Here is a 26,630-nt window from a genome sequence, read left to right on the forward strand (position 1 = left end):
ATTCATCTGGTGCTGAGTGCCCCCCCCCCACTTTAGGGATCTCATTTATAGATTGTTAAATTTCTTTTTCTAAGATTGGGTTATTTAAGTATTCTATTTCCTATTCTGGTCATCTGAGCAATTTATATTTTTGCAAATATTTAGCTGCTTCATTCAGATTGTCAATTTTATTGACATACAGTTGGGTAAAATAGCTTTTAATAATTGCTTTTATTTCTTCTTCATTTGCTGTGGATTCATCTTTATTTTTGATACTGGTAATTTGGCTTGATTATTTTTTTTCATCAAATTATCCAGTGGTTTATCTATTTTTATTGTGTTTTTTAAATCAGCTCCTAGTTTTATTTATTAGTTAATTTTTTTTAACTTTCAATTTTCTTAATCTCTCTTGATTTGTCAGGATTTCTACTTTGGTATTTAATTGGTGTTTTTAATTTGTTGGTTTTCTAGATCTTTTAGTTGCATGCCCAACTTTTGATCTGCTTTTTTTCTCTTTTATTGATACAAGCATTTAAAGATACAAGTTCTCCCTAAGTTCTGCTGTGGCTGCCTCCCACAAATTTTGGTCTCATTGTTGTTATTATCGTTAATGAAATTGTTGGGGATTTTTTATGATTGGTTCTTTAACCCACTCATTATTTAGGATTAAATCATTTAGTTTCTAATTAATTTTTGTTGAATATAATTTTATTGTGTTATGGTCAGGAAAAGATGCATTTAATATTTCTGTTTTTCTGCATTTGTTTGTGAGGTTTTAATGCCCTAATACATGTTAAGTTTTGTGATGGTTCCATGTACAGCTGAAAGATAGATATAATTTTTCTATTCTCATTTGATATTCTCCAGAAGTCTATCATATCTAATGCTTCTAAAACTCTATTAATCTCTTTAACTTTTTTCTTGTTTATTTTTTGGTAGATAGATTAAGTCTGAGAGGGACAAATTGAGATTCCTCCTGCTATTATAGTTTTACTATTTCTTCCTGTAACTCGTTTAGCTTCTCCTTTAAGAATTTAAATGTTGTGAAATTTGGTGCATATATGTTCAGTATTTCTATTATTTTTGTCTGTGGTACCTTTTAGCAACATGTAGTTTTGATTATCTCTTTAATGAAATCCTTTTTTTTTTTTTTTTTTTTTGCTTTTGCTTTTTCTGAGGTCATGACTGCTACCCTGGATTTTTTTCTTCTTCAACTGAAGTATAATAGGTTCTTCTCCAGCCCTCTATTTTAACTTTATGTGTAATTTTCTGTTTCCAAAGTGTTTCTTGTAAACAATGTATTGTTGGGTTCTTGTTTATAATCAATTCTGCTATCCTTTTCCATGTTATGAGTGAGTTTATCTCATTTATATGTACAGTTATGACTGCTAACTCTATATTTCCCTCCATCCTAATATCTTCTATTTGTCTTCTTTTTTTTCTCTGTTCTCTCTTAAAGACTCTGTAAGAGAGCGTTTTCTTTTCTGGACACAGTTCTGAAACTAAAGTTCCTCAGGACAGACTTTTTCCCCTGACCAAGCAGCCTAGACATGTATAGAATTCCTGCAGAAGCACATGGCAGAGGGAGATGTATGTTTGCATATATCCTGAGAGAGAAAGATCCTGCCTGAGATTGGGCTTTTCTGACCTTGCAGTTTATCTTGTGGCTAATCCAAAATTTGGGAGATTCCCAAGAGTTAGGACCCTGGTCTCTGAGAGGGAGAAGATTCCCTTAACAGTATGTTTTTCAAAGAAAGAAGAGGATCACCACCCTGGTTCCTGTAGCTGGAGGACTAGAGCCAGGTCAGATCTGGTTCTTGCCAAAACTCCTCCCTATCACCAACAGTTGCTCAGAAGGTACAGGTTGGCTAAAGAGAAATGACTGTTTTGCAGTCCTCACAGTCTTTACCCACCTGGAAGAACTGAATAGACTATTAGTGCTCTATTTTTATGCATTTGTTCTGGCCCGATGTGTCCTTTTTCTCTCATTCTTTTTGGGGAATAGAGGGTAGGTCCTGAAATAAAAGTTGTCTTGTACTCAATATCCATATTGTCCAATGGATGCCTATGTGGGAGCTGGGCTCTGTTACCCACAGTTAGGGAAATCTAGGCATGAGCTGTACTTGAGCTTTATTTTGAAGATTTTTTTTACAGTCAAACTTTGGGGTTTGCTATAATGAGCAAAAGGTCTCTTTCATTTTTATATTTTTGGTGTGATATTTAATAATTTCTCGGCTAGAATTTGGAACTCAGGTCAATGAGTGTTGTTTTAGTTTTGCCATGGTAAGGCCCTTTTGAAGCCAGTGGCTTGGCAGAGTTCAACTGTCTGCTCATATAAAAAGAAAGACCTTTTGCACATGCGTCAAAATGACCTTGACGAGACCACTCGGCTGATGGTTGTAGTGCACCACCTGGTGGGCAAAATTATAAACTACATTCTCTCATAAGTTGTTAACTGATGGTCAAGTGACACTTATTCTTTCTCTAGATTTGCAGAAGGCAGGACATGAGCCATGGGGGCTGCTGTTGATATCAAAGCAGCTCATGAGTCAACTGGAATATCCACCAAATGCACACACCAGTGGCTGTAGCAGTATCACACACGAAGTTTCTTGTCTGGGATAGTGAAGTTATGATGTGTTAAGTGATGTAATGATGAGTTAAGACAACTTATCTGGACCTCCATTTAGATTGCCTTGTATGTTTTAGGGATCCTTGCGGAAGTTTATTTTTATTCAGAATAGCCTGGTTCTTCACTTGGGAATGAAGGGTCAATTTTGAGGAGTCCCACATCTTGTGAGCTGAACTGGGATTAGATTTCTTCTCGGGGTGGGGGGGGAAGCTTGTGTTCTTTCCTCTATTTTTGCTATTTCTAGTTATTTTAATTTAATTTTTTGTGTTTTTTCCTAATTTTTAGGTCGAGATAGTCCTTTACAAAAGCCAAGCCAGATGATAACCAATGGGGACTTTGCAAAACATGGCTTGCTTTTTGAATTTGTGTGATGATGCATTTTGGTTTGAGCATCATCTCTATTCCTACCAACTATTGAAGGTTTGGTTTCTAACTAATGTCTAAGAACTGAGGTTCTTAGTGCAAAACACTGAAGGGGGTTGTCAAGAAGAGGCCAATGCCTGAACTTCCCCATATCCCTTAGAACTATTTAGGATGGGGGATACGTCCCAATGCACACCAAAGCACCTCAGCCCAGTTTGATTTTCTGGTACAGCTAATATTTAGCTGGAAGACATTATGGAGGGGTGATAAGAAGAATCCCTGATCGATTTAAAGGGCTCTCCAATAAAATGGATAAGATAACAAGGAATGGACCTTTGCCTATAGGCATCTAAATGGCACTTCCAATGTAAGTAAGTATGTATTCTGGCCCTTTGCCAAAGACACAGGAAGTGCCTCTGATTGACTACCCGTGAATAGAGTTGATTCCTTGATGGCAAGTGTCAAAGTCAGAGGCTAGACCATTGATTGGTGAGCTGCCCCCTCCTCCACCATGGTCTATAAAGCAAACTGAGAGGTCTCCTACTCTTCTTTTCCTATTTCCTTGTGCCTTATTTTTGAGTTCAGCAAAGAAGGTGGACAATTTCTTCTCTTCTTTTCCACTCCAACCCTGGAGCAGTTAATGCTGACTTACAGGAGCACACGAAAGAGATAGGTGCACGGGGCTGTATTTTAGCTGATGGGAGGTAGCTGATAGACAATTTCCATGAGCCCCAAATTCCTCTATGAAGGAGGGGGGAATTTTTAATTACTTAGCACAATCCTCTGTTCTGGACTTCTAGACATAAAGATTTCCTCTACAACATCAGCTGTAGGGTCTGCCCTATGTCCACTTTCAGGGAAACCTAGTCAAGAGCTATATGTAAGCTTTAATTTAAAGATTTCTCTAGAGGTAGAGATGATGTAGTATACAGTGCTACCCTTGGAGTCAGAAAGACCTAGGTCAAGTCCCATGTCTAACATATCTCTAAAATGTAAGCTCCAGACTAGGCCTCTTCTTGTGAGCCCAGGGTCTTTGTTGGGGGGGGGGGAATGTTTGGATAACAGGTTACATGCGTGTCTTCCCCTTCAGTAAAATAGAAGTTCATGGAGGGTAAAAGACTGCTCTGCTCTTGGTACAGCGCCTGACACATAGTGAGTGCGCATTTCATTTTTGTTGAATCGAGAGAAGAAATGAATTTGCCCAAGGCCACGCTGGTAGTACGTGGCAGAGCCACTATTGGAAAGAACCCAGATCTTTTGACTCCCTGGGTGGTGTGACCCTCCTCCCAGACCCTCCACTTTCATCCTGTACAGCTAGCCTGTCACTGTACAAAGGGGCAGGGTCCACAGCTGCACAAAAGTCAGGTTTATTTTTCAGGTTTGGAAATCCTAGGGAGAGAGAGACATGGAGGCAGTGTTTCCGGAGGGGAGAGAGGATGGGGCTCCTGCTGGGCTCTGCCTGTAGAAGCAGGACTCTGCAGGAAGGATATCACAGAATGAATGATTGGATGTAGAAGTGTTAGAGATCATTTAATCCAATCCCTTTATTTTATAGAGAAATAAACAGAGGTCCTGAGAAGGCAAATGGAAGTGCGGGAACTTGAACTCGGGTCTTTTCACTCAAAGTTCTAGGTTCTTTCCACCACACCACATTGCTAGACTCTCTCTGTCTGTATCTCTCTTCTCCCCAAACTCCAGGACAACCTCCTCACCAAGACCCTGAGTAAAATGTGCCAGAACTGAGACCCCTTGCCACCCAATTCCCCCTGGCCCTGTCCACCAGTTACCTGCTCTCACTGAGGTCTCCTAGGCTGGGAGGGACTTGGAGATCCACTGGGGGCTGCCCTTGGTGGGGATGGAGCTGGGAGAGAGAATGTAGGTTTGATTTGGGGAGTGTGGCAGTCCCTCCAAATCCCACCTAGGGGGAGGGGAATCCTCAGAAGCCCAGTTGTGCGGATAGAAAAGAGAGACCCTCCCGTGGTTGAGACAGGCCAAAGTGCAGGAATCCCCGCAAATATCCATTTGTTGGATGCTCAGTGAGCCTCCCAAGAGAGGCATGCCAGGCTGGGCCCCAGGGCGGCAGAGCCCTCATACCTGTATGCACATAGATCAGACCCAAGCCGGCAGTGAGGGCAGCCCCCAAGACAAAGGCAGAGACAGCGATGGCCACAACTGGGGCAGGGTCCAGGCCCCCACAGCCTGGGGTTTGTGGGTCAGGATGGAGGACCTGGCCCAGCCTCGCTTGTGACTGATCTTGGAAGGAGAGGAGCAGGCAGGCTCAGAGCTAGGGGCTAGAAGTCAGAGATCTTGCCCCTGAAACAGTCTGCACTCTGCCCTTTAACTCGGGCAGATAGTCCCTATTCTTTCCCTTGGGGACCCATCCAAGCCCCTAGCTGTTGCCTTCCTCAGGGATTCAGAAATACAGCCTTCCCTCACCCCAGACCTTTGCCTCTAAACCACCCTTAGGAAAGGGCCAAAGGGTCTCACCAGGGGGAATGCGAGGGGGTCTATGGAGGGGTTGGGGCACAGTGACAATGATGGGCTGGGACAGGGTGTGTATATGGGGACTTTCTCCAATGACCTCTTCCCTGCTTCCACTGCCGGTGCAGGCTTCATCCTGGGAGAGACACTGAGACCCAGAGAGAATAAGAGATCCCCCTTTCACTATCCTCTCCTTCTCACACTTGCCCCTCTGCTACGGACCAACCCAATCAAAGACCCAGACTTCTGATGCCACCCTGAAACCTCATCAAACCAGAAATGAATCACTCCCCCTACCGTCATTCCTTTCAAGAACCAGGGTGCCCCCCAAACCTCACAGACCCTTGGGGGCTGGTCGACATTGCGGGGACCTCTCCGTGAGGCACCCCGACGGCTGCAGAGTCCCAGTTGGCAGTGTAGGAACTGCACAGAGGCGTTGAAGATGGGGCGCAGGCGGAAGCTGAGTCTGGTTTGGGGTAGGGACCCAGGGGGTGGGGGGTGGAAGGAGACAGAGGCTTCTGCTGGACAGCCACCCCTTAGCAGCAGCAGGAGTGGGGAGCCTTCGGTCGGGTCGGAGGAAGGTGACAGGGAGCATTGGTGCAAAAAAAGGCCCCATCGTGAAGAGGGCTGAGCCAAAGATGCCTGAGGGATAGGAGAGGAGACAGGACGGGACACTGGGAGCCAGCCGGCAAGGTGGGCCGAGGCAGCTGGGCTCCCAAGCTCCATTCCTCAAGGTGGGACCCACTATCGCACCTGAGCATCTTACCAAATCAGGGTTCACAGATCTACTGCTGGGATTTTAGAAATATAATACAACTCCCCTCACTAACCCACCGGAAGATCACAGACAAGAGCCAGAAGGGACTTCAGTGATCCAATTCAACCCCCTCATTTTACAAATGGGGAAACTGAGGTTCAGAAGGGCTAAACATTTTAACTTGGCATACCAAGTAAGCAGCAGAGCCCTGGCTCAAATCCCTTCCTTTGAATCTCCAGCACTTTCCAGACTGCTTTTCTAGATAGGCGTTAAACCAGAGCCCAGAGTAGTTACACAACCAGCCACTCAATAACTACGGGAATGGTGGAATATGAACCCAGGGCCTTGGAATCCAAATCCAGCATCAAAAAAACCAAAACAAAACAAAACTCAACAAACTATATCATGAGCCCACCATCCCCTACTCCCATCAGTAGGTCCCCTGGACTCCAGGCCCAAGCCCTCCCCTATCACCTCCACAAACACAGGACTGTTGGCAGGCACTACACATGGCCCTGGGAACCTCCGGAATGTGTCTGAGCTGGAGACAATCAAGTTGAAGGGTGGTCGCCGAGGTCCAGGGCTTGACAGAGCAGGAGACAGGCAAACTGGCCACAGAAAAAGCCTGTATGATGCTGGCTGTAAGGAACCCACCATGTGCTAGCTATCCCTCCTGCACCTCCCCCAACTCCAGGCAAGAAAGTGACCAAACCTTTCAAGCGTGAGTCTTCAACCGTGGCCATTTCTTAACTCCCCACCTCTGGAGAAAACCCCAGCCCAATGTGACCCGAGAACTTTGGAGGGCAAATAAAGTTGAGAGGAACAGATACAAGAGCACAGGGGTAGGCGAGGGCTAGCTTCACCAGGTGGAAGAGCCCAAAACTGGCATTCAGGAAACAGTTTGGGCTTGGTTCTGTGGTCTTGTGCAAATACTTTCCCCTCCCTAGATCTCTTACTGCCCTCTCCAAATGAGGAAGATAATCCCTGCTCATCCTCAGGGCACACCAAGTGAATGGAGGGTTGGGTAGGGTTGTTTTGAGAAGTCTGGGGTAAGAATGTTTGGATACTTAGCAGGCCTTCATCTGCTGCTACCACTTCCCCCCTTTCCAAAACCAACACCCCTACTCACGTTCATGTCGGATTCTACCTCCCCCAGAACTGTCCTGGGAGCAACGGAGAGAGGAAGATTCTCTCAACGGAGAGAGGAGGGAAGGGGAGGCGAAGCTGCCCTCTTCTTAAGAAAAGTGGCTAATGCCAGCTTCCCTCCTTCAGTAATGGTGGGCTCCCCAGCCCTCCCACTTGGTCACACTAAGCCCCTTGGTCACAGAAGACAAGATAAACCTCCCAAGATAGAGAATGAGTGTCCAGTGGTTGGGATCCAGCAGCATGTCCAGGAAGGAATGGGTTAGATAGGAAAGTTTTAAGGGGAAAGTCTAGGAATGTTGAATCAGGAAGTATGAAGTTAAGAGGTCTACAGGGCTTCATAGCCCTTAACTCAGAAGAATGAAGCGCTGAGAAATGGGTCCAATAGGGACAGGTCAAACTAGGAAGAGGGCTGAGACATTCTTACCATACCCCCTGGTACCTACCCATTCCAGCTGGGGGAGGTGTGGGAGCCTGAAGGAAGAAGGGAAGGAAGAAAGCAGCCAATCCCACCATATTGCGTCTAGGGGAGCCCAGGGGTGTCCTTGGAATCTGTGCTGGAGAAGAGGTAAGCTGTTCTCACACCCTTCTGCGATGGGATCCGGACCCACTCAGCACGAGTGCTGACGTGGAATGGGGGCAGTTGGTCCTGTCTGTAGTACACTCAGGACAGAATTGTGAACATATGGCCTTTCCCCTCCTTCTGCTATGATGGGGAAATGTATCCGTTGGCAGGGCTGCAAATCCTGGCAGATGGGGTGGGTGAGGGTGCAGGAAGGGAAACTATCTTGTCAGGGCCATCTCCAAGACTTCAGACTACCGAGGGGGGGGGGGGGGAAGGTACCAAAGTGACACCTGAGCTGAGCATGTTGCTGAAGAGAAGAGCAGCTCAAGGCCCTAGACCCTATATTGGGAGAGATGGGATTAAGAAGTCTCACCTGACCTACCTGCATCAGGAAGGTCAAACAACCCAATCTAGGCCACAAGAATGACTCTCAGCTCTCCCACTAAGGCCCCAGAGCCAGACTCTCAAGGTTAGCCCACCCCACCTCAGGCCCACACCAAGCCAGGCCAACTCCAGAGGCAGGCGGGAAGTGGCTAGTATTCTCACTCACCTCTATTCCTCTTCTTACCACATCCTGAGAGCAAACTATCCCCCCCTCCCCCGCATCCCCAATCCCACCCCCCACCCCCAGCCCTTTTCTCCACTCTGGACACAACTGAGTAAAAGGGATTTTTTTTGGTGGTGGTTTTTTTATTATTATTATTATTTTTTTTATTTTCAAGCTTCTAAGAAGGGTTTACAAACAAGGGCATTTTGTTTTTGAAAAAGGGACAATGGGGCAATACTGCTGGCCCAGGTGCTGCCCAGTAGGCACCCACCCCCCCAACCCCTGTAAGAAGGGAGGGGGCACACACATGCTTCCACCACTGCCTTCAGCCACGAGGTACAAAGCTGAGCTGGGGCCACAAGCTCAGGGGTGGGGAGAGTTAGGCCCCAGGTCCACTCCGCTCTCCCCCCACCCCTACCCCCCACTGGCTCTCCCGGCCTCTCCCTGGGAAATTGGCCAGGGTCCCAGGACGTGTCCTGAGAGGGAAGAGGGGATGGGGTGGCTCAGGCATCTTGCTAACCCAGCCTGGGAATCAGCTCAGGAAGTTCAGCTGGAGGAGAGGAAAGACGCACAGGACTAACATCCAGGACTCTGGGAAGGCTGGCTGGCTAGTGGGGGGGAAGGTGGCACATATCCATTTAACACTGAAATAAGGGCTGGGCCCAGGGAAGAGGAAAAGAGCACGCATGCTCACAAAACAGAAAATAGTTAAATTAAAATAAAACTGGACAGTTACAGAACAGGGCCAAGCTGGCCCTGCCACTGAGCAGACGACCTTCCCCCTCGGTGAAAGTCATTTTACCTGGCTCCGGGGCTTGGGGGGACGGGTACTGGCTGCCCAGATGGAGAGGGGGAAGGAAAGTGTCTGGTTACCCCTGGCACAAGGGGCCCCCAGACAGCCTTCTGGAGGTGGGGGTGGGGAAGGGCTCAATCCCCAAATCCTTTTCTGCTGGCAGCGTGGCCAAGCACAGGGGGAGATGGTGCCCATGTCCCTCTGGGCAGAGAAAGAAGGTAACTCCTCTAGTTTTAACATGCGGCCTTCTGCAAATATACCAATGAGAACAGAGACTAGACAGACGACAGGGAGACAGATGCTAAAGCCTATATTGAGCCAGTGAAGTCCATCGAGCTGCGCTGTCCTTACCTTTGGCCTTGGTTCCTGTGTTTGGGGGGGGGGGGGGGGGGGCGGGGTGTGTGTGTGTGGGAGAGGGGGTGTGTGTGTGTGTGTGTGTGTCTGTGTGTGTGTGTGTGTGTGTGTGGTGTTTGCCATTTGATCTGCATGCATCACCAAGAAAAAAAGAAATACCTCTTCCTCCACCCTCCTTCCCAGCCCACCTGCCTGCCCACCACCTGAAGGCTCTGGAGAGGCCAAGGTGGGGCTGCAGGGGGTGGCCAAGAACCACCTCTATTCACGCATCAATTGTAAATAATAATAATAATAATAATAATAATAACAATAATAATAATAATTAAGAAACAATGCAATAAAACTGCATTTGCCTTTTCTCTGGGGACCTGCCAAGGCAAGTGCCAAGGTGGGCCAGGCAGCCATGGGGACCAATTAATCTCCTGTCTTCTTTGTCTGAGGGGCCTGAAAAACTCAGCCTAGATGCTCTCCAGGGTCCTGCCCTGTCTCCTTTCCTGGTGAGGAGTGGGAAGACAGCCAGCCCCCCTCATGCTAGCCTTGGGAACGGAGGGGCCCCAAAGGTCTGTCCTGTGAGGAGGCAGAAGGCACAGGCACTAGACCTCAGTTTACCCATGAAGCTGGAGAATGGAGGGCCAGCTCAAGGGATGAGTTGAAGGAAGCCCTGGGTGGCTTGCTGGGGCCAGGGACCTGTAACCACTCTCTTCTCCTGCCCTCCACACTTCCTCTTCACCCTCTCCCACTAGGCTTGCCCACCCTTCCTAAATGCCCTGATCCACTCTAAGATTTCTCTTCCGCTCCCTACCTCTGTCCCCATCTCACATCCTCAAACCATCTCTTACCAACCTCTGTCTTGCTTCGTCTTACGCCCCCGGGTGGCCCCGTGGCTTTCCCAGTTCTTCTGCACCCTCAGCCCTCTGCCCCAACCTGCGCTGTCCTTCACTCCGTCTCCTTCCCTCCCTTCAAGCCCCTTCTGGCCTGCCTGCTAGCCCTGTTCACCTTCCTTCTATGTCTCTGCTACACCAATGTCTGCTGCCTTCTGACTGGCGGATGCCAAACCCCTATGGCTGCCTGGACCCTGGTGGCTACAGCTTCTGCAAACCCTGGCCCCAGGAAGAAGGTGAGTTTAGAACTCCCAGAGCAGGCATCTAAGATCTTCAACTCACCCCAGAGCTGGGAACCAGATCCCTCCGTGTTTGGGACAAAACAACCCTTAGGGTCCGGCTCAGGGCTAGATGATTGGGGAGGGGGCCAGGCCCTGGTAAGTTCCTCATGAGCATGCATGAGAGGGAGGAAGCAAGGGGCATGCTCCACCGGGCTACTGAAGGTCACAGTGCACCTCAGGAGATGCCACACCCCTGGTATCAGAACCCACAATCTCTGCCCATATCTACCCTTTCTGCTGACAGTACAGATTTAAACGAGTCCCCACCACCTGCCACTGCTGAACCACTGCCACAAGCAGCCAAACACGACTTTGGTTAAAGTTTCTGAAGGTACCGACACCCCCATGTAAGAATCAACCCACCCCACCCCCACCATATCCCCCCAAATAAAATAAAATAAACTCCATAAAGGACCCCCTGAGATCAACAAGAGAAAAACTGACCCACTGCAGGCCACCTGACCACCCCCAGCTGGCCAGACGTGCTCCTCCCTGCCCCCCCCCACATTCCCAGGGACAAAAACCTTGGGAGTGACACCCACAGAGCAGCAAGCAATCCCTCCCAGGCCACCCTACCCCAGCCCTTGTGGCTTGCAAACTGAATCCTCAAGCCAGAAGAGTGGGCAGGAGAGAGGGCAAAGAGAATAAGGATTCAGGCAGCTCTCTCCTGGGCCTCCAGGAGCCCACCCAAGCCCAGAGGTTACAACTGAATAAATAGAGTCTAATGGTGGACCTGTCTTCCATCTTCTGTTCACAGTGTCAGGGGGAGGGGGGCGTACAGCTCTCCCCCAGGAAAGGAGCTGGAGGCCCAACTGGTGCCAGTTTGTCCTCAGCCGAAAGGCAGGGGGTGAGGGCAGGCGGGTCTGGAGTGCCCCCACTTTGTCTTCAGCTCTCTGTGGCTGTCCATGTTTCCGTACTCCCTCCCCAGCTCCATGTGACATCTGGCCCGCCAGCATGGGGGGAGGCGAGTGGAAGACTGGTACGTCTTGGGGCCAGGGTGGCATCGCCCCTGCTGCAGCTGGAGTGGGGGGAGGAGCAGGCTGACTGGCCATTTGTCTTGCCCCCTTCTCCCCCAGCCCCTGCTGACCCTCCCAGGCTGGTCACCACTTGGCTACCTGAAGAAGGGAAGGTGATGCTGGCTCAAGATGCCGCTAGTCCGGGGGGACTCTGTCTTCGCCATGACATCCTTGAACCAGGATGCCACATCCACTTCCAACATCTCGTATCGTTTGATGAAGCTGTGTTCCTGCGAGGGACAGGAAGTTAGGCTCAGGCCTCTCTCCTCCCTCCTTCCCCAAGGCCATGGAGAAGCTCGGTGCTCCCAGCCCCAGCCCCAGAGAAACAGGCAAAGTGTACTCACAAGTAGCTTATTGTACTTTGGTCTCTTCCTGTGATCTTTAGTAAGGCTAGGGAACAAGAACACAGATACATGAGCATGTGACAAAGGGGCCACTCCCCCTCCTGGAGTAGGGTAGGTGAGAGGGGCGAGAGAGTAGGGGGTGACTTGCTCCTTAAGTCAATCCAGCCCGTCCTGCCTTTCCAAGAACTGACGACCCCAAAAGGCTGCCATCTAACGGGTATACCAAGCCCTCCTCCCTCAAGGGATCTCTAAGGGTTTTAAAGAAAGGACTGTTCATGCTTTCAGGTGGGGGGAACCCAAACTTCCTAGCCTCCAGTCCTGGTCACTAGAGCCTGGCACATCGAAGCATGACTGAGGGTTCTTGGAAGGAGTTCATGCCCCTTTACCCCAAGGATGGGAACTTTGCTAGGGGAAGAAAGAAGGAAACTCATCCTCGGATGGGAGGGAAATGGCCTGTCAGAAGTTAGGGCCCAAAAAGCCAGAGCAGGGCTTAGCAATGTGTTTGGGATCAGAGATGGCTGGGATGCTGAGAACCATCCCACCCTAAACTGGGGGTTCGTCTTGGGGTCCAAGTCGTCCAAAATCAATTTTCCTGTTACAGGAAGGGGAAAGCAAGCCATTGGCTCCAGTGAAAAAGATCTAGGGGTTGAGTGTGTCACAGACTTAGTGTGATTGAGCCAGAGACAGCATGGCTCTGTGCTGCGCTGAGAGAGGTAGGAGGCTCTGAGCTTGCCAGGCTCCGCCCTGGGCAAGAGCCTTGGGTTTTGTCTCTCCTCTCTCTACGTCGTGCCTTACATAGCTCCCACTGTCCTGTCTAAAGAGATGACTCTTCAGATGGCATCTCTGGCCCAAGAACCATACAGGACATCTCCAGTCAAATGTCTCCATGTCACCTTCAATTCAACTTGTCCAAAACTGAACTTAGCATTTCCGTCCTCAAACCACACGCTGGTCTTATCTACCTTGGTACTATCCACGACACCCACATTCTCTCCCTGAAAAAGGTCCAACATCTAGAGCCCTCCCCCTTAATCCATCCCCTCCTCCTCTCTCACTGCCACCGTCCATCACGACAGACCTGGACGACTCCAGCAGGCCCAGAGCCAATCTCCAGCCCCTCTCTATTCCAATGCCCTGAGCATCAGGAGCTGGAAGGTCCCTCAGAGGCCATCTGGTCCAATTAATACTTTACCAAGAACCACTTCTCCATTACTGCTGTCATGGAACCCTGCGGGAAGGAGCCGCTCACCCCACAGAGGGACCTTTTTTGCTGTTGACAAACGTTCCCTTCTGTCAGAAGCTCCTATCCACTGCTCCCTTATGAGCTCATGAGCTCATGAGAACCCTCCAAGTTACTGAGGCCTGTTGTTATGTCCCCTTCTGCCTCTCCCCCACTTCCCTGTCAGAAGTCTCTTCTTTCCAGGCCCAAACAGCCCCTGTTCCTTTGCTGGATTTTCATACAGTGCTTAGCTTTAGTCCTCTCATGATCTTGACCACCCTTCTGGGGTTCTTGAGGGCATATGGTCTCCTTAAAACATGTTGCTCCATACTGACTAGGATGCCCAAGAAGTGGGCTGCCCAGGGCAGAGCCTGGCAAGCTCAGAGCCTCCTGCCTCTCTTAGCGCAGCACAGAGCCACCGTCTCTGGTTCAGTCACACTAAGTCTGTGGTGCACTAAAACCCCTCGATATGTTTCACTGGAGCCAGTGTCTTGCTTTTCCCTTCTTGTAACAGGAAAATTGATTTTGGAAACACAAACCTGAAACGTCCCATTCATCCCTATTAGAGTTCACATTATTTAGCTGAAGCCATTGCTCTGGCCTAGCTAGAGCTTTCTAAACCTTAATTCTGTCACTCATCCTTCCCAGCTTCACCTTGTTTCCAAAACGTGCTGAACATGCGAGAAAGCATCACTATCTCTCATCCTTGGGGCACGCACTCCCTGGAGACCACCCTCCAAGCCTACCTCACCCCATCCATGACCACTCTTTGGGTACAGTGATTCAAGCAGTTCCAAAGTTACCTGTTTTGTTCTCCCCCTCTCCCCATTTAAAAGCAAAGTCTACAGCAGGGCTTCTTAAACCTTTACCACTCATGACCCTGACAACCTTTTCATAGTTTCCAGCAGAACTGATAGGTGGTGCATGGCCTGAGGGCACAAAGTGCACATTGCTTTGTGTTCAGAACATGGAAAAGCACTGCCAGAAACACTTCATTCATTACGTGTTTGATTCTGAAGTTTTGGTTGCTGCATGTTCAGAAGCCTTTTACTGTTGCCAAATTTTTTGCCATCCAATATGGAGTCATGACCCACAGTTTAAGAAATGCTGGTCTACAGTACCGAGTCCCAGCTCCTAAGGCCTGTGGTCAAGAACCATGCATCCTCCAGAAGCACTGTCCACTCCAAGCCAAGCAGGCCTTTTCACTGGGCACTCCCCCATCCGCTATGGCAATACTTTGGAGTACTCTTGCCAACAATGCCCTCTCCTCCTCTTCTTCCTCCCCTACTGCCCTGAATACTGAGGCCATCAATGATCTTTGCGTCTCAAAAAAGTTCCACAGATTTTTAATATTCTGAAATCCAGAATCTAAAAATTAATACATGGTGTCCCAAAACTCTGAGAGCCATTTAAAGCTTATTAAAACCTTAAAGTACCTTTTATTTTCTTTCTTTATTTTGTTTTTTTTTTGGCTAGGCAATGAGGTTAAGTGACTTGCCCAAGATCACACAGCTAGTAAGCATCAAGTATCTGAGGTCACATTTGAACTCAGGTCCTCCTAACTCCAAGGCCGGAGCTCTATCCACGGCGCTACCTAGCGGCCCCTGACTGTACATTTTCTAACAATTAGGTCCATCCACAGTGGGAAGGTAGCACCATACAATGGAAATAATACTGAAACTGAAGTCAAAGGACCGAGGTTCAAGCCTCAGCTTTGCCACTTAATACCTGAATCACTCTGAACAGAACAAGCATTTATTAAGCACCTACTGTGTGCCAAGCCCTGTGATAAATGCTTTACAAATATTACTTCATTGAGTATCACAATAACCCTGGAAGGTTAGTGCTATTATTTTCCCTATTTTACAGCTGAGGAAAGCGAAGCAGGCAGACAAGTCACTTAACCTTTTTTTTTTGTTTGTTTGGTTTTTTGGTGAGGCAATCAGGGTTAAGTGACTTGCTCAGGGTCCCACAGCTAGTAAGTGTCAAGTATCTGAGGCCGGATTTGAACTCAGGTCCTCCTGACTCCAAGGCCAGAGCTCTATCCACTGCGCCACCTAGCTGCCCCCAAAGTACCTTTTATTAAAGCTTTAATGAACATAAAACCACACATGGACTTTTGGGACACCTTGTAGTCCAATGGGTGAGTCAGTCCTCTCTCCACCTTGACCATGAGCTCTGTGAGACAGATCAGGCCTTCCCCCTTCTTATATCCCCTGTGGTGCTTGGAACACGCTCCCTAGTCCCCTTTTACCCCTAAGCCCACCCTGATCTATAAGCCCATATTTAGCACAGCTCTGTTAAACAAAGAAGTTGAAAAGTAGGCACATGAGGAGGTGAGGGAAGAAATGGGGGGTAAACTGAGGGCCAGGGGGTATAGGGAAAGGACTCACCAGTCTTTAACAAAGGACTGAAAGTCCACCGAGAAGCCCATATTGCTGGGCAGAAGGGGTGGCTCTTCCTGCAGGACCTTGGTGAGGACCTCAAAGTCAGTCTTGCAATTCTTGTAGGGGAACTGCCCAGTCGCCAGCTCCACCTAGGTAAGAAGGGCTGAGAATGTGGTCACCTTCCCTGCGTCCTCTTTTCTGCCCTCTCTCCAACCCCCAGGTCCCCTCTTGCATCAAGCTGTCTATCCTGCCCACTTCCCTCTTTCACAGAATTTCTGATCTCAAAGGTCACCCAAGTCCAACTGGACCCCGAACAAGACTTCTTTCTACAATAAGCCTGACAAGTCGTCATCCAGCATTTGCTTGGAGACCGGCAGTAATGGAGCGTCCACTACCTCTCAAGGTGGCCAATTCCACTTTTGGAATTCTCTCCCAGTCTCAAATTCACATGAGGGCTCTCACGTTAAGTGCCATTAACTTCACTTTCCTTCATACTCATTTCATTCTGTTTTGCAACTGTCTCCAGCCCCCAGCGGCTGCTGCTTTGGCCTCCCTGGTGCCCAGGATGCTTTGGGGGGGGTCTGGCCCAAGTCTGCTTGGCTCACCAGTGAGATTCCCAGGCTCCACACATCTGCTCGGATGTCATAATCAGGCTTGGTAGGATCTGGAGGGTCTATCCGCTCAGGCTGGTAAGAAGGAAGAGACAGACAATTTCTTCCAACAGCTGTCACAGACATACCCATGAGGACAGGGTAAAGCAAACAGCCCAAGACACACCTGGGAGGGTTACCTGTAGGCCAGAGGACCAGCCCAGGTCAGTAACACCCAAACTTGTAGAGACAAAACACAATCTCTCTGGCACTGCACAATGTCCCTCCCATTCTCTCAACCCCCACCCTGAAAAGGCCAATTCAGTGTACATTAAGTTTTAAAAATTCAGGTCTATGAAGATGTACCCCAGAGACAGATGACAACCCTTTGGCTGCTCTGATGCCTGGGCCACGAAGGCCTGTTCCCCGCCCCATTAGGCAGCACGTGGCTTACCGCCATGTAAGCCGCACAGCCCGCGCTTCTTGTCTTGGCCTTGGAGTCTACCAGACGCCCACTGATGCCAAAGTCACAGAGCTTGATCTGTCCCCGCTCATCCAGCAGGATGTTGGAAGGCTTCACATCTCTGTGGATCACACCATGCTTCTCCTTCAGGTAGTAGAGCGCCTTAACAATCTGCAACCACACCCCCACACCCCCCAGGACTCTTTCACTGCTGGGTGGTAGGATGGCTCCAGCCACCCTGACCCCCCTTACTGCCACTCATCTGTTCTGTTTGAAGGCTCTCCCCTCCCAGAGCTTGGTGCCCTTCCTACAGCTCCCACCATGCCCATGAAGCCCAGGAAGTGGTGACTTCTTGGCCTGTTTCCCCAAGCCTAAGCAGTAGGTTCAAAGTGTAAGGCTCACATCCATGTCTGTAAACCAGGGGTGAGGGGGGAAAGCTCCAAAGGGACCAGTGTCAACCCACTGGGGGTGGGTGGGACAGGAAGGGGCCCCTCATGGTGCCTCCAATCCATTTCCACCTACTTACAGCCACAGTCATCTTGCCTAAGATCCGCTCTGGGATAGGCCCTTGAATCCTCTTCTTTAGCTTTTCGGCACAGGTGCCCATAAGCTCCATGGCAATGAAGACATCTGTCTGTGAAGGGAATGGGGGAGATGTAGCTGGGAGAGAGGAAAGGACCTCCTTGCCCGCAGGACCTCGTCTGTCCCTGGGATGACACATTTTGAGATACTGGGAAGCCATGGGAATACAGAATTTTGGGGGAAGAAGGCAACCTCTCAGAAATTTAGAGAAAAACAGACAATATTTTTAGCCCCTTTTATAAATCTAAAGTCACCCCTTTAATTTACAAACCAAAAATGCATTCTGTGTAACTTGATTTACTCATGAAGGTATGTAGGAGGTGGAAGAAGAGAGTGGCAAGGGAGTGGAGAACAGAAAATGTTGGTGGGGCTTCTTCTAGGCCAGACCATGAAGCAGCATTCTGCCTGAGCCCATCCCAATCACTTACATTGGTAATGAAGGTCCCAAAGCACTGAACAATGTAGGGACAGTCATGGCTCTTGAGCACCACATCCAGATCCATAAGAATTCGTTTGTTCTCTTCCTTGTTTCCAGAGCGGCGCATTTGCTGCAGAAGACCATTGGAGTTGCAAAGGGGGTCAGGGCTGGGAAGGAAGAGGGCAGGAAGCAGGGCCTCACCTTGAGTGGGACAGCGTGACCTGTCCTCCTGAAGGGCCCTTCTCAATCTAAGAAGGGCAGAGGAGAGGACTCTCACCCTAGACCCAGAGATAAGAGAGGGAGCACCTTGACCTTTCGATCTCAGAGAGGAAGGCAGGTGGGGCTGGTGTCTCACCTTGACAGCAAGGATGTGGCCTGTCTTCTTGAAGCGCATCTTCCAGACCTGGCCACATGTGCCACTGCCCATCTCACCCAGGTTCTCCAGGTCATTGATCTCTGCCTGGTACCTCTGGGGAAGATGAGGAGCAGGGTAATCACCATCACCAAACATTATTCCCACCTCTGTCGTCCAAACCACCATCCCCTCTCCACAAATCACCAGGACACGCTACCCCAAGGCTCAACTATCCATACACACACCCCTTCAGGTCTTCCTTCAGTGCTGCTGCCAGGGCAACAAGCAGGAAAAGGGAAGGGATGACAGACAATTATTCTCACCTGGCCTCCGATGGTCAGGTATCCTGTCTGCTTCATGATCTCCTGCAGCTTCTGGTCAATTTCTATGCTGGAGGGAAGAAAGATTAGGGGATGGGGACCCTGAGACATAGATACTTAAGCCATGGTAGCCCCAAAACAACTTTACCCAATGGAGCGGCAAATTTCATTGCCTCTTCCTACCCCAACAGGGACACCTGGATAGTCCATTTTCTTATTCTTTCTATTACAAAATTCCACACAGGTCCACTCCTATTGTCCCAAAGCTTCTTTTCTTCCCACCCTTCCAAATCCCAGGGCTTTCCCCAAAGCTATCCCATCTTCCCAAACACCAGCAACATCCTCCTCCATCCTCTAACATTGGCCCTTCTCTCCATATTCCCACTCAAAAACTTTTTAACCTTAAACCACCTTCTAGCTGTGTCTCCTCACCTCTCCATGCTGCGCGGCACGAACAGTGGTGCCGCGAGCCCCAACATGTGCCTGGGCCGAGCTGGTGGGGTGGGCTGCTGAGGAGAGCTCTCAGAGGAAGGCGATCGGCTACCCCCATCATTGGCCAGCGGGAGTTGCAGAGCTATGAGAAAGGAAGTGAGGAAAGGAACAGCCAGGGGTGTAAAGGGAAAAGAAAGGTCAGTTTTCCAAGGACAAGGACAGCCCACCTTCCAGGCCCCACAAGACCCTGGCCAAAGAACTTCTCCATTACAACTGACAACTACTAAGGAACCCACGACGATGCTTAGAAAGGGACCCAGCATTCCAGCCGTCCACAAGAGGGTCTTGCAATTAATCTTCCCACTTCCTCAAAGTGGTAGAACAGGAGACTAGCCACCCAGCTATGGGCCTAGATGCCAGGGACCTTTCTCCTTCAGGTCACCCTCTTTCTTACACGAAGGGAAACAACTCAGTCAAGCTCTATTCTAGACCTACTTGACTCACTTTCAAGAGAAGCGAGATGACCCAACCCAAATGGCCCCATCATTCAGTCCTGGACATCAGGAAAGGTAACCCAACTCTGTAGGGAAATCTCCTCTCAAGTTTGAGGGCAACAGAAGCTGAAGGCTATCAGAAGACTGTAATGACCAAGGATACCCCTTCTTCCTCTCCCTCCTAATTCCCAGCCAGGACAGAGCTTGGCTTTCAGTTACCTACTAGTGCTACCTCTTAAGAAGCTTAAAGCACTTAACAAGTATTGACTTGTCCATCTTGGGCCCCAGGAGAAGGGACCAGTTTATCCTCCCATTCTTCTGATTATAGAGGGAAAGCTAAGAAGGGACAGGATTCTTCAGGAGGCTAGAACCCACACCAAACTAGAGATTTTCTTTGCAGCTCCAAAAGAAACAGGAAGTCTTATGCTAGGTCGGGGGACAGGAGAAAGGAGCAAAGAGAACTTGATTTCCTAACACCCTCCAGGCTTCCCAGGCTGCCCCAGGAACATCATCTCCACTACTGACAGAGTTTCAGTTCCCCCACCCCTGCCTCCTAGGACCTAAAAGAAAGCAGATGGTGGGCCAGGGAGAACCACAAAACTCTCAGCAGTGGAGGGAACCTGAGGGATTATTGCTGACCCCCCTCATTTTACAGATGGAGAAAGTGAGGCCTAAAGAGGGCAAACCACTTATTCAAAATCATGCTGTTTTCTGAGCCTTCAGAAACCTCCCAGGACAGGGCTCTTTCCTCCTCTCAATGTACAGGATACAAGCCCCTAAATGTGGTTCACAATCCTTGGGGCCCGGTTTCTGAAGAGTGACTGCTCTTGGTTTGCTAGGACTCAGGGAGGCCCCAAGCCTGGGCAGGAAGACATGTGGAGCCCATCTGTAAAGCTGATCCAAGCTCATGCCCTCTCCTTGGAAGGGGAGAGCTGAGAGGCCCGAAGGACAAACCAAGCATGAGCTCCAGGCACCAGCTGTCCAATGTTCCCATCAGTCCCTCCATCTACTACGGTCGTGCATGAGGGTAAGCCTCCAGTGGGCCTTTTCCCGATGCCCACCCAGCCCCATAAGCACAGGGAAAGACGGAAGCCAAAGGGTTGAGAGGGGCAGGTTCCCAGGAAGAAGTCAAAGGGAACTCGGGAGTCCAGCATCCTCTTCTGTGGGTTCCCTCTGAGAAGCAAGGTGGGGTGGAATGGGGAAGATCAGACTTCCTGACAGCCTATCAAATTATATCACGTCAAGCAGCCTGCATGCAGGACAGCTGGCCCCTTCATGCAACTAACAGCCCCCAGCAGGGGCAGGACATGCTGCAGGCAGGCAGGCAGACAGCCACTCTGGGTGAGGGATGGATGGGGATGAAGGAAAAAAAGAGTAACACTCAAGAGTTAAAAGGAGAAAGAGGAGTAGGAAACCTGGAAAGAAAGACAGCTTTAAACAAAAACGGGAGAGTATGAACAGCCACGAGGAGAGTGTAGGGGGAAGGGAAAAAGAAAGACATTGAGGTTCAGGACAGGAAAACTACAGGAGCAACCCAGGAGTCCTACCACTCCACTAAGCAGGGTCACAAAGGGAGAGGATAGGAGCCAGAGGGCTCATGAAGGAAGGCTCTCTCAACATGTACCAGGAGTGGTAATGGGCTGCTGATGGCAGGGAAGGAGCTGCTAAATGGAGACAGAGGCTTAAGAGAAGTTGGAAATGATGAGAGCTATTGATTGGGGAAATCAGGATGGTCAAAGGCAGAAAAAAACCCTTCAAAAGCTGCTCTATCTTGGCTCAGCAGGGAAACTGCCCTTAGAAAATCTTCTAGGCTAGTCCTGTATCTTCAGCATTAACAGGCAGGAAGCCTGAAGGCAAATACCACTGGCTGTCCTGACTGAGAGAAGGGGTGTCCATTCCACTTAGGTCCTTCAAGTAGAGTAGCCAAGGCCCACAGCGCTTTCCCAAATGGGTGGGTCACAAAAATGAGAGGGCAATGACTCCCAGGTCAGTGCTCCTGGGAAAGCAGATGGGCTGTTCTCTACAATGAATGTCTTTCAGTTCCAGGTCAATCAGGTGAGGCAGCTGGACTCTGAGTCACTGCAGGAGCTCTGTCCCATCCTCCACTTCCCAAGTTTTCTCAGGTGTAAAGATTTTGCTTGCTTAACCACGTATGAACTAAATTAAGGGAAAAGGGTTTCTTTCCACCGAGGCATCCGGGGAGGTTTGGGCAGCCCAGAGACCAGGCAAAGCACACTGCCTTGATTAATAAATGTCTATTGGGCTGGTAGCAGTAAAGACAAGGCTCCTATTACAAAATAAGAAAAATCTCATGGAAGGGTACTCTGAGATTGTTTCAAATGCTCCTCCTCTTCCCACCTTAGGTATTTCTCTTTGTGGTCACCATTTCCTCATTTACTCTTTGTCCTGCTATTTTAGGACAAAGGCCAAGCGCTTCCCTCTTTGGCCTCTCTCCTCTTCTCCATGCCACCCATATCCCTCGACACCCCAGAGACTGGCCCCACTCCTGCCAGTACCATTCGTAGCAGGGCCAGCCTGGGGGCCATCAGCCTCTCACAATCTTGCTACTAGCACCCAAGGCTGGCTCCTAAGGCTACTTTAAGTACCTTCACTATAAAGTGAGAACCAGTGGCTCAGATCCTTGGGAAGCAAGAGGGGAAAGAAAAAGGCTCCCAGTATCATCCACAGGTAGGAGGGACCTGAGAGATCCTTGACTCCAACCCCCACACTTCACTGCTCTCCTAAAATCTGGGAAGGGAACAGGCCAAGGAGTAAGACCACAGAAAAAAAAGGGATGTGAGGTACACCTTCTGCCCTTTCAGGCTCACTCCATAGTCTAAGTCAGAGAGCCTAGACATGAGGAAACTGGCTAAGAGGGGATTATTGCCATAGTTGTCACTGAACTTTCCAAATGAAGTGAATCCAAGAGCAGGAGAGCATTAAGGCTGAAAAGTACTTAGATTGTCTAGTTCACCTCCCTCCTGTCCTTGGAAAGAATTCACACTAGTGCAGACTCTGGCTCCCTGACTCAACTCTGCCTGCCCAATTTGTCAAAGGACAGCCAGAGGAAAGCTCAAAGGGCTGGAGAACTTGAAACAAAATTCCCACCAGCTTCTTCCAGATGGTTTTATTCATCCGTCCTGATACGAAAAAAAAGGCTTACTGTTAAGTTACTGTTACTTTTAGTCCAAGAGAGTGCCATCCTACCATCTGGGGCCTTCCTCGCCTCCTCACTCTTACCTTCCCCACATCCAAACTGCTAAGTCCTGTCAATTCTACCTCCACCACACCTCCGACACATCACCTTCTCTCCTCTGACACTGCCATCGTCCTGTTGCAGGCCTTCGTCACTTCATGCCTGGACCACTCCAACAGTCTGCTGATTGATTTTCTGCCTCAAGTCTCTCCACACTCCAAACCATCTTCAACTCAGCTGTCAAATTGATCTTCTTAAAGTGCAGGCTTGGCTATGTCACTCTCCTATTTGCTAAACTCCAGTGGTTCTCTATTGCCCTCAGGATAAAATATAAGCTGGCTGTTAAAGCCCTTCCTAACCAGGCCCCTTCCTACCCCTCCTGTATCCTACAATCCAGTAACTGGCCTCCTTTCTGTTCCGTGTACAAGACCCTTCATCTCCCAGGTATGCCTTTTATAATAATGATGATAATAACTAGTATTTATATAGCACTTTAAGGTTTGCAAAGGGAGAAAAAACAACCCCTCAAAAGCTGCTCTATCTTGGCTCAGCAGGGAAACTGCCCTTAGAAAATCTTCCAGGCTAATCCTATATCTTCAGCATTAACAGGCAGGAAGCCTGAAGGCAAATACCACTGGCTGTCCTTACTGAGAAGGGGCATCCATTCCACTTAGGTCCTTCAAATAGAGTAGCCAAGGCCCATAGCCCTTTCAAATAGGTGGGTCATAAAAATGAGAGGCCAACGATTCCCACGTCAGTCTTCCAGGCCCCTCTGCTCCAAGATGTTTGTCTCCAGGGAGAACAGTGTCCCTGGGAAAGCAAATGGGTTGTTCTCTAGGATGAATGTCTTTCAGTTCCAGTTCAATTAGGTGAGACAACCAAACTCTCATCCTCCACATTTTGTTCTCACAATAACCCCAGAAGGCAAGTGCTGTTATTATTATTCCCATTGTACACGTGAGGAAAGTGAAGCAGAGAGAGGTTAAATGACTTGCCCAGAGTCACACGGCTAGTAAGTGTCTAAGGCTGGATTTGAACTCAGGTCTACCTGACTCCAGGTCCAGTGCTCTGTCTTGGATAGTGTCACCTGGCTGTCCTTTCAGTGGCTGTCCCCTATGCCAGGAACACTTTTCTTCCTCACTTCTGGCTCCTCGCTTTCTTCAAGGCTTAGCTTGAATCCCATATTCTCCAAGAAGCCTTTCCCTGTCCTTAAAGTTAGTGACTTCCTCTAAGATTATCTCCAACTCATCCTGTATATATTATTCATACACAACTACGTACAAATCTTGTTTGCATGTTGTTTCCCCCATCAGACTAGGCTGCTTGAGGGCAGAAATTGTTTTGCCTTTTTTTGCATTCCCAGTGCTTGACACATGGATGGTGGTAATAAAGGTTTGTTGACGTGACATAGAAGATGGGGCTTGAGGAATAGGGAGGCAGCCATCACTTCCTATACTATTTAGCTGACTTTACTTCTAGGTTCAAGTTTTAGGAGGACGATGCTATGTGGCTATTTTGCTCCATCTCAATCACCTGCACAGAAACTGGACCCCAGGGGGTAGAATACAGGATGGGGTAGCTGGTCAACTGGGTCAGTTGGAAAACAGACAAAATATCACAACAGGTATCATGTCTGAGTCAATTTCAGGATGAAATAGGACTACTGGAATCACTGGGCCCTAGGGAGCACAGAATAGCAGGGCTGCTCCGACAATTCTGATGGTGACTCAGGGGGCAAGAAGCAAGGAAAACTGAGGAGGAAGGTCCTACTCCTGGCAAGTGCTGACTCAGGGGAAAAACCTGGGTGGCTGAGGGCTAGATAAGGGACAGGAATGGAATAATAAGATCCTAATTCTCTGGGTCACCTGGGTTCAACTTCAATCACTGTTTGGGCTAAGGTCCCAAGAGCATTAAGTAGTAGAAACAGGGAGATGAGGTGGGGTACAAAACTAATTAGGAATGGATGTTAAGAGAGAAATAATCAGCACACACACACACACACACACACACCAGTCACAAAAAGCCAATCAGTAAGAGGCACATACAACATGCCACACCACAGCCAAAGAACTGACATATATACTTCCTTGGATACAAAGAGATCCATCCACACATATATACCTGCACTCAGACAATCCCAGAGAGGAAGCCAAAAAAAGTCAAAGGCTGAGAGAGACTACACGTCAATCTACAAAGAAAGGCATGGGGAGCAGAACAAAGAGAGAGGGGGAGGGGGGGAGTGAGTGAGTGAGAGAGAGAGAGAGAGAGAGAGAGAGAGAGAGAGAGAGAGAGCGCACACACCAGGAACAGGTAGACAAATACAATGGCTCAGGTAGAGAAAGAGAAAGACAGACAGGAAAAACTGAACACATAGCAGTTCTATGCGGTCTGAAGGCAGCAAATTAAGTCAATGATGCAGAAGTCCAAGCGGTGATGATAAAAAGGCTGGTACCTGCTCGTTGGGACGGGGCAGGAGCAGGGCTTAGAGTGATCACAATAACTGGATGGGGAAAAGGAAGAAAAAAAAAACAACAACACCACAATAAATAACAGAAACTACCAATTGATCCAAAGGAAAGAAATCAAATCATAACAAAGAAGAAAGGGGAAGGGGAGGCATCAAATCAATTTGAGGGGAAGAGATGAGGAAAAAACCAACAGAGATGGGAAAATGGGATGGAACCAACAATGAATGCAGACACCTGAAGGGGAACCCCTTCCCCCAACAGTCCTCTCTTTCTGATTAAAGGGAACTGGTCCCACCCCTCATTAAACCCAATCCAGTGTCAATTTTACTTCCTGGGAGTTCATGGCTGATCCAGGTACAGGTAAATACCCAAATAGTGGCCCAGGGCAAAATGGCATTACTCAGCCATCTGGAAAACAGTCCCAATGGTCTCCTGCCTCCTACCCCTAAAAGAGCAGTGGCCCTACCAGGTGAGGGACTCAGGCACTCCCAATTAGAAAGGAGAGGAGGAGAGGTAAGGAGGGGAAGACCAGAATCCCAGCATCTATTGGGGGGTGGGAGTGGGGTGCTGAGGGAGTTCAGGCAGCAATTAGGTGAGAAGGCCCAGGTTCCCATACCCAAGCTTTCTCCACGCTGCTGGAAAAGGAACCCAGGACTTCCAATAATGAGCTCTCCCCTGACTCTACAAAATGCTGGAGGGTCTCCTCTCCTAAGGCTATCACTGAAAAGGGTGTTGAAATTCCTGCAAAAAAGCAATCCTTTGCTCCTTCCCTCCCCGAAAAAGCTAAGAGCCAACTCGGTCTGGGGTCTGGGAGCTACTAACACTTGAAAAGTGGAAAGGAGCACATGCTACTTATTGATAAACGCTTGGAAGAGGAATGGGAAGAGATGGGGAACCAACCCCCCCCCATTTCTCGCTCTACTCCAGGCTGGGAAGCAGCCTGGACTAATTCTCCTCTCCACTATCTCCCCAAGTTTGGGGAGAGAAGGAAGGGCGCCTTTGCCCAGAAATTTAGGAAAGGGGGGAGGGGGAAAGACGGAGAGGGGTTGGTAGAATTCCGCCGTCCTTACTACCCCCAAAGGGATTTAGGGAAGAGGAAGGAAGAAGAGGGAGAAAAAGGAGGGGGGCGGGGGAGTCGGGGGAGGGGCTCGGTGAGTTTCTCGACCCTCTCCAGGTCAGGAAGGAGGGGACCGGAAGTCTTCCCCCTCTCTCAGGCTTGGAGTAAGGCCCTGGGTCAGGGTGACCCTCTCTCCCCATGGTCAGGAGAGGGAGGGGGAGTCTCGGGAGAGAGAGGAACCTGGAGGGGAAAGCCGAGGGGTTCCGGAAATCAGGGGCGGAGCTTGCGGACAGGGGGCGGGGCATCTTGCCCTGACGCCCCGCCCACCTCCCCTCCCCCCATTCCCCTCCCCCCCCTTGCAGACTTCCTTACTCGGCCTGGGCCGCTGCGGGCTGATCTCCAGGTTGAGGTCGATCCTCCGCCGGGCCTCGCGGTTCTCCTGCTTCAGCTTCGCCTCCAGGCGGGATAGCTTCTGCTCCAGGGAGGACGCCGCCATCTTCCCCGCCGCCGCCG

The 26,630-nt window shown here is 49.4% G+C and overlaps 2 protein-coding genes across 7 annotated transcripts; both read right to left on the reverse strand.

The window, feature by feature from the left end:
- Positions 1–4,381: 4,381 nt before the first annotated feature.
- TGFBR3L (transforming growth factor beta receptor 3 like) lies at positions 4,382–7,030 on the reverse strand. The gene is made up of 6 exons (XM_027844071.1): positions 6,687–7,030; positions 5,798–6,097; positions 5,462–5,603; positions 5,069–5,215; positions 4,762–4,835; positions 4,382–4,449 (listed from the first exon to the last, which is right to left on the reverse strand). Exons 1-5 carry the CDS (start codon positions 6,867–6,869, stop codon positions 4,768–4,770), a joined length of 840 nt encoding a protein of 279 aa, XP_027699872.1. The 5' UTR covers positions 6,870–7,030; the 3' UTR covers positions 4,382–4,449; positions 4,762–4,767.
- A 2,523-nt stretch (positions 7,031–9,553) lies between these two features.
- MAP2K7 (mitogen-activated protein kinase kinase 7) lies at positions 9,554–26,630 on the reverse strand. Of its 6 annotated transcripts, none has more exons than XM_027844135.1 (13): positions 26,490–26,630; positions 25,045–25,092; positions 18,903–19,044; positions 18,474–18,540; positions 18,151–18,264; positions 17,806–17,925; positions 17,322–17,429; positions 16,787–16,966; positions 16,348–16,428; positions 15,749–15,891; positions 12,137–12,182; positions 11,892–12,022; positions 9,554–11,794 (listed from the first exon to the last, which is right to left on the reverse strand). In XM_027844135.1, the coding sequence occupies exons 1-13, from the start codon at positions 26,611–26,613 to the stop codon at positions 11,662–11,664; spliced, it is 1,437 nt and encodes a 478-aa protein (XP_027699936.1). In that variant the 5' UTR covers positions 26,614–26,630; the 3' UTR covers positions 9,554–11,661. The 6 variants fall into 6 exon arrangements, with proteins under 6 accessions (XP_027699936.1, XP_027699937.1, XP_027699940.1 ...); XM_027844139.1 differs by having other exon boundaries at positions 11,704–11,794; positions 15,749–15,905; XM_027844136.1 differs by lacking the exon at positions 25,045–25,092.

Source organism: Vombatus ursinus, unplaced genomic scaffold, assembly GCF_900497805.2.
Source record: "Vombatus ursinus unplaced genomic scaffold, bare-nosed wombat genome assembly UNPS02014935.1, whole genome shotgun sequence".
Lineage (NCBI taxonomy): Eukaryota > Metazoa > Chordata > Mammalia > Diprotodontia > Vombatidae > Vombatus > Vombatus ursinus.